Here is an 8,292-nt window from a genome sequence, read left to right on the forward strand (position 1 = left end):
ACTTGCTTATAGTTTGCTCATTTTTTGTCCTAGTGTAGTTTCCTAAGGGTGCTATATGTATTGAAGGAGAAATTCTATATGTAAGGGGGCTCATGTACGTAACTGTTTGAATTTGCCATACAAAGGTTTAATTAGGGTTTAGAACTGTGGATCTTGTAACGCAACTTAGTTTTTCAAGACATTGTTGTTAATTAAATGATTATTGTTTGACTCATTTCCTCTCTTTCCCTCCATTCTTTGCAGTTTAATTTGTAAGTCCAGCTCTAGCGCAGAGATGAAGATACAAATATACTGAAAGAGAACTCCATATATGAGACTCAACGAAGATGTGCAAGTGTAGCCAAACACTATAAGTTGATGAGGGATTGGTTTGAGCTTAAAGAACAACTCGGTTTGGTGATGTGATTGAATTGTAAACTTATGTTCGTTCTTCAGCAAAGACTTTCTTCCGAATTACATCCTCCTTCATTTCCCAGTTTAATTACTTGTCGCAGTGCTTGGGTTTTACTGTTTACAATGACATTTGTTATTATTGGTAATAAGCAGTAGTCAATTGTTGTAGTAGTTCTTAGAATGTGACAGTCGTACTGTGCGTTCTGGACGTCTTATATTTACCAAATAAGAAACCGTCATCATGTATTAATTTCTCGTTTAGTTATATATGGAGTATCTGAATATCTTTACACTTTCTTGTTTCCACTTTTACATGTATTAATCAACTCTTTCAGATAAAAGCTCGATCTGAACCCTAAACCCTTAGCAAATGAACTTTGATGATAATAGGATTGGAGGTGTCAAACTTTCGGTTTGGCGCTTGTGATAACACCTATCATGTTACATTCCGCTCTGCATTAAGTTCATCACTTTAAAAAAGTCATCGTGCACTCCACTTACTGTATAAGAGAAAATACAGCTCATCCATGCTGTGTTTAGAAGGATAAAGGGTTTAGTCCCTGTTGAATTTCTACTAATACAGAACACCCCTAGACATGTCTAGCAATACATGCTGAGGATGGCATCTGCATGCTTTTGGACCGCCTTCCAACCCATGACTACGTGTTTTTCTTCCACAAGACTTGCACTGCACAACGCAACACATGTATACCTGCCACCACAGCATGAGTCATGTACACACGACCTTAGGCATTGATGGCCTCCAGAAACTTGCAGTTCACCTCGTTAATTACGCGGGTTTCATCACTTGGAGTTGGAGCCTTGATGCTACTTGCCAATGGCGAAACCCTAAAACAGAACAAAGAGAAATTCCTCGGGACAACAATTTCAAACCTTTTGTCCATCCCCATAAGCCCTTCAAGACGCTTGGCCATTTTTACATCACTTCTAATAAAGTTTCCAGGTTAAGAATAATGATATGTCTTGTACGTCCAATGGTGTGCCAAATTTCTCGTCCACTAATTGCTGGTTTGGTTATTTTGGTTGTTAAGTTGGGTTATTTTTCTCTGGCTATGGTTATATCACTGTCAATGACAATATGATATAGCAGCAATGAATTCCGAGCTTCTACGTTCATAAAATAAATTTTAAGATTTAGAAACAGTTCATTTACCTCAGTTAACTACATCAACTACATCTTGACTACTTTACTAATCGTTCAAGTTATGGCATGTCATCAATATTATTTGAATACAAATCTACGGAGAATCCAATTGAATCCTGTATCTCTCACTCTTAACAAAAAATTCTACACTTTCGAAGCCAACAAATATATTGCCTACATACAAATATACTCATTGGAAGGTTGACACAAATTGATTTGATACCGATCTTTATCAAGCACCATGCATGTACGCCCAGTTTCCCAGTTTGCCCCAACCATGGCTGCCACACACACACACACACAAAAAAAAAAAAAAAAAAAAAAAATCACACCACATATGCAACTAGCTATTTATTATTTCATGGGGATATAAGCACGTCAAGACTGTCTAATAATTATGATTTTGTTAGACAACAAAAACGGCGGAACCATACATTCTTAAAGGCGTGGGATATGTTATTTTGTTTATCTTATCAAAGTCAGCCAATAACATCTGAATTGAATCATTATTATTATTGAAACACGTAATTAACATGATTTATAATATGAGTTTTGTTTATAAAATTAGAGAAATTAAATATGTGGGAGTTGTTTGGAGTGGGCTGAAATGTCTAAAAACTATTAGATGATGAGCTGTATATAAAAATATATATGTGAGACCTATGTGAACATGTCATTATGCTCTTAGAGATAAACACAAGGTTTCAAAAATTTAAGTTGTTAGACAATGAGTCAAGCGTGTATGTTAAACTAACAAAACATTGTCTAGTTATAAAATGATCAGTATTTCCAATGACGTTATTCTTTATAATATGACACTGCAACACTTACCGGTTCTTTTACAACCACTTTGTTTTAGTCTTGTTCATTGTTTTGAAAACTAAAAATTGAAAATGATTAGTTAGTGCTATATGGCCGAGAAATCCTGTGCATTTGGGCGGAAAAACAAGGCAAACAAGTAGGCCAAACATTCAAGTTCTTAATCAACTGTCAAAATTTACATGTTAATTAAGCACTACATAAAGATTTAAGTGTATCATCTGATGATGGTTGCATCATCTCTACTTGAAGAGCATGAGCTTGTGCTTCTCTTGTAGGTGAAGGTATGTCTTCGGGGTCTCGTTTTGGTTTAACCCATCTCCCATGAGCGTTTCTTACTAGCCCCTTGTGTGGCAATTGATACCAACACTGCGGGATTTTAAGATCATCCACCAACATGTCGCATCCCTTGTTCACCAAGGCAATATCCCTCCTAGCATTTGATCTAAAAGTAGTTTCTGTACTAAAAAACCCATCCACAAGATGGAGGTATGTCTCGAGGCTATGAAACCCGGGCAGATTGAACCCGCCACGCTTGAGATAAGGCGAAGAACCAACTTCGAGCTTCAATTCAGCTCCAACATGTGTGTAAACCCAATCCAATGGTCCCGTAATATCATCAAATTTCTGAAGACTCTCATTCAAAACAAGGCCTGGCATTTTCGGAACCATGTCTTGTTTAACCACAACCCTCAATGTCTTGACTCCCATTTGGTGTAGCTCTTCCTTGAAGGCAATGTTTCCCACCCTAGGGGCGCCAAAGGAAATTACGCTTATCGGAAGGCCAGGGAGTTTTTCGGCAGCTTCATAGGCATTGAGCAAAGCCAATGCACCTCCCAAGCTATGCCCTGTGATTGTAAGGCTCACTTCTTCACCTCTTGCTTGGTACAACTCCACGAGCCTAGCCACTTCTTTCATGACTTGCTCTGATGCACTAGACCTGTTGTACCTTGTGGTGTCACTCTTGGCAGTGTAAATCCATGGAAACCATGTTCCACTTTGGCATCTCCACTCCCAATTGGCTCCAATTTCCTTTGTATATCCTCATACCACTCTGATGGCGCCACGGTCCCCCGCCACGCCACCACAATGTCCCTCCTCCCAATCCTCCTAGTCTCCTCCTCATCGCTCACGGCAACATACCCCATCCAGTTGGAATGCTTGCTCCATGTGTCAGCCAAGTGTGACCTCTCCAACCACTGTGGCATGTCGATGTGTGACATTGCATAAATGTATTTGCTAACATTGTAGCCATTTTTGTCTAGACCCAACACATCAAAAAGCTTGTTTTTGTCGTACCTGCAACTCCCACAATACTCGGAGAAGGAATCGAAATCGAAAGCGTCATACGTTGCTTGTGCAAACTCACCATATTTGACAATCTCCCTTCTTAGCCAAGGGTGGAGAGGGTCCAAAAGACCCTCCCAATCATTGGACCAGTGGATTTTGCGCCATTTTTCGGATATGATGTCTTTCGGAGAAGTTGTGGGAGTTGAATGCATCTCTTCTGTGAACAGATGCCAATTATTAGGGTTAATGTTGGTTCTTTTAGGAGTATCTATGTGGAGGTGAAGGAGGTTGGCTAGGGATTCAGCTAGACGGTTGGCTTTGTTTGATGTCTTGGTTTGATGGGGATGGTCAAGAACAGCTTCTTGATGATGACTAGCTCGGATTAAGGAAAACCGGGTTGCAACGGGGGCGGCTTGAGCGGCCGGAAGATGGGTGTACATCATAGTTGATAGCGCCATGGTTGTCTCGATTTGTTGATGCTGCTCAAATTTCCAAGCAGACAGCCGGAAAATAGGGGTTAAGCTCTTGTGGTAGATGTATTAGGATTGACTATTGAGTGCTCTACCGCTGAAGCTATGAGCTCGACGAGTTGGACATAAAGCTCAGAAGATGGGGGAATTGAGTTTGGAATGAGATAATGAGGAATTGAGGGATGAATTATATACAAGCAAATTGGAATTAAACAATGAACGTGTCACTCGTGGGACAAAGACTACAACATGGAAATATGCGTATGTTTGATTGACCATAGGTATTTTATTTAGTATTGTTCTTGTTGATGGAGACAAGTTCACATGCGGGGAGTATAATCTAATATGTCAAATCTCCAAGCCTCTTCAAGCTTAACCTTGCTCAAGGAGAAATTATCAAGACTGCCACTCCCACAATGGTGCATTGGCTGTAGACACGTAAATTTCAGTGGCATTTGGTAATTGTTTGAAATAACGAGGGTAATACATATAAAGATCATGTAAACTTCAAATTTAGGGACAACATTATTAAACAAATTAAAATAAAATTAGGCATGGGGTAGAAGTAGGTGATGACTTTATTGGACTTTCAACACGTAGTTGTGGATTCAATTCTCAATTTTCACACTTCCTTCTAGCTAAAAACCCACGAAATCTTGTTAAAAACATGTGAATTTAAAGTAGAGGTTTCATGTTGAAGAAGCCGTTAGAATTATGATTTATTGATATATTTTTTTACTTTAAAATGAAGATGTCATGTTAAATTTTCATTGTGTCTTATATAGATGGTGAATTTGATATCTAGCTATGATTGATTGTTAGATGACTTAACCCAAATAACAAAAATAGAAATTGTTTTTGCACCAATATAAAGTCTTCCTCATTTATTTCACTATTGAGGAATACATGATACTTTTTGGAATGTAAATACATAAAACACTAAATTGCACCCAATTGTTGGTTACTACTATTGCACCCGGCACTAACAGTTGATTTGCGTGATTCTTTTTTTCTTTCTATAGTTTGCTTCAAATAAAAAGTATTCTTCACTAACATTAGTGGTTTACAGAAGAGGTGATGCTATCTACACACTTATTTTTACTCTCGCACCGCTCTTAATTTTCAGTAGTCGGATCAAATAAATTGAAGAAGACTAAGAAACAAAAATTAACAAGAGTGTGTGAATAATAATAATAAAAAAATATGTGAATAGCACTACCTTATAAAAGTACAACCAAACAAACAAAACAAGAAAGCAAAAAGCCATTTGACCAAAAAAATATATATATATATGGGACCAAGAAAATTGATCAAAAAAACAAAAGAAAGCAAAAAAGTCATTCCAATTTGTCAAATTTCAATTTGCTCAAATCATCTTCCCAGCAAAGCAGGCGCAGAAATACTCATATCATTTTAGTCGACACGTTAGCAATATTTTGAGTAAGGCTTACCGGTTTGATCCAGGCAATACCCTAATTTCTTAATCCAACTAGCAGTCTTTTAATAAGCAATAAGAACAAAGTAAACGGGAAATTTTGGTTTCCTAATAACTTAATCCAATTTAATCCAACTAGAAGAGTTCAATAGGCGATAACGCAAAGTAAATTGGAAATTTTGATTTCGGTATAATAGTCGATGCAAGTGCTTCCTATCGACCATATAAAGAGGGGTTTGGGGGAGCGAAAAGTGCAATCGCACATGCCCTAAATTTGAATTAGTCCCTCATAGTTTTTTCCATTTAAAATTTATATGCAATAGTGCTATACATTAAAAATTTTGCCTTATTAGCATTTTAAAATTTCATGCACTCTTTATAAGTGTATTTTTTTTTCTCTCTAAATTTAAAAATTTGGAGTGTACAATGAAATATTTGAAGTGCCAATAACAATACCATAAAAAAACAATTTGTTTTTTTTTCAATTTTATTATATAATAATGCTATATATTCAAGTCAAATTTTAAAGTTAAGAGTTTTTGAAGCTTTTTTATTCAGTTTTTTAAAATTGAACTGCTTTTGATTATTTAGTGAATGTTATGTTTGTAGTTTTATTTATTTATTATTTAATAGTATTTGTAAATTTACAATCAGTGAGTCGTAAAATTTGTTTTGCTATAAGTTATTACATGAGTATTTTAAGGAGCCTGCTTTAAAAAACTATTTTAAGGAGGTGCCATTTATAAATTTTGCACAGACCCTCGAAATCTCAGAGATAGCCTTGCAATCATACAACTTAATTTATAGGATCCAAAGTTGATATTTAATTGTTAGAAATCGGATCCAAAGTTGATATTTAATTGTTAGAAATCGGATTACGTCCTTCAGCTCATCCCATCCACCATTCATTTTTAGGGTTAAGAAACAAAACCAGCTCTTTGTGCATGCCGCAAGCAAGTCCAATGATTAAAGGAATTAAGGAAGAGGCTTGAATCACAGTAAAATTAACAAGCACTTAGCTGGATCGAAAGTCAAGGAATAGGCGCAGTTTCGCCACAAGAAGTTCGTGTGGTCCGGAAGGAGGCTTGCTGCTAATGATCCAGTCCTTCTCAAGAAAGCCCTTTTAGCATTGGTTGCCATCTGATCATGGGAAGCCGACACAATCTGGTAGATCGAGTTCCTCAGAACATCAGCAACAGCATATGCTTTTGAATGAAGGGGGCCGGCTCTCTTTTTACTCATGCCAGTATTTTCATGCTCGAGTTTCTCAATTTAAAGCCTGCCATGCTCGAGTTTCTCAATTTAAAACCAGTTGACCCCATGAACTGATTAGCAGACTGCAAAGTGGTCTTCTTCCCCATGTATGTTTCAGCAGCAAGAAGGCAAGAAATCCGCGTTTACATTACAGCAGCGTTACTATCAGTGATCTGGGCAACCCCATTTCTGTCCTCTTTGTGTGAGCGAGCATGCAGTAAGTGAGGCAGCTGTCCACGCACACCATGCATATAACTGCATTAATAAATAAATATATATATATATATATATATATACATACATATATAGTAGGGTTTTTTCGATTGTGACAAAAACAATTGGAAGTTATTCCAAATATTTAGTACCATTCTCTCACATGCAAAACTGCAAGTTAACGCCAATTAGCATACTGACTATCCATTTGTGACGAACTGGCTCCTATAGATAACAATTAACAATGCCAAAAAGGAAAATGTGACAAAGTCCATAACCAGAGAACAATACTAAAATGTTAGAATTTCAGAATTCAGATAGAAGTACTAGCGCAGAATGGCAACTATTTATTATTTTATGGGGCTAGAAGAACTTGAAAACTATGTCTAATAAAATATCTGTTATCTAAGTCTCTTAACATTATTCGCATTTAGTTGATCCATAATTATGATTTTGTTAGACAAGTCATTATGCTCATGGAGATAATTGCTAGGTTTCAAAAGTTTAAGTTGTCACATTGTTAGACAAGTCATTATACCTGAGTAGTGTTTAGTAGTGTTGTCTAATTGTCTACACTATATTTCGCTGCTGCCTAACTTGTATCGACTACACTCTCTTTTTTTATTCTGGGTTTTAACTTTGGGCTATCATAGCCTTTATAAGCATTTTGTTTTCAATTTTATTTTCATTTGTTTGAAAAACTGAAAATTGAAAACCATTTTGGTGGTACTTCAAATTTGCAAAAAAAAAAAAAAAAAAAAATTGACAACCTAAAAGTGAAAGTACTTTTTTGACTTTCAAAAAGTAGTTGTCAAAATATGGTTTCAATTTTCAATTTTCAATTTAAAAAAAAATGAAAACTAAAAGCTGAAATAGTTTTGAAGCTTAGTTTAGAAAACTTTCTTCTCAAGTGTGCCATGTATGTGTTTGATCTGATCAATATGCAGAACTAGGTTCCCAATTGATGATGTGTCTAGCAATTTGGCTTAGGGAGTTTAAGCATGTCTCCGAGCCAATCCACGACTATCTTTCAAGCTCAGTTGCAGTTGGTAATGCTCTTGCCGAGAAATCCTGTGCATTCAGGCGGAATCAGGCAAGCGTTTTCAGAGACAACCAATAGGCCTAAGCATTCCAAAATTAAAATGACGAAGAACAGAGTAAAACACAGAGATCATGGAGGATGCTTAAAAAACAAGGCAAACAAGTAGGCCAAACATTCAAGTTTTTAATCAACTGTAAAATTTACATGTTAA

At 36.5% G+C, this 8,292-nt stretch overlaps 1 protein-coding gene across 1 annotated transcript; it reads right to left on the reverse strand.

Moving 5' to 3' along the window:
- Window positions 1-2,428: 2,428 nt before the first annotated feature.
- On the reverse strand, window positions 2,429-4,284 carry LOC103952406 (phospholipase A1-Igamma1, chloroplastic-like). Its single transcript, XM_009363998.3, is given in 2 exon segments — window positions 2,429-3,354; window positions 3,357-4,284. Coding segments are annotated over 2 exon segments (1,557 nt in total). The 5' UTR covers window positions 4,126-4,284; the 3' UTR covers window positions 2,429-2,566.
- Window positions 4,285-8,292: the final 4,008 nt, after the last annotated feature.

This window comes from the organism of the source record quoted next, unplaced genomic scaffold, assembly GCF_019419815.1.
Source record: "Pyrus x bretschneideri cultivar Hongxiangsu unplaced genomic scaffold, Pyrus_bretschneideri_v1 Contig19, whole genome shotgun sequence".
Classification (NCBI taxonomy): Eukaryota; Viridiplantae; Streptophyta; class Magnoliopsida; order Rosales; family Rosaceae; genus Pyrus; species Pyrus x bretschneideri.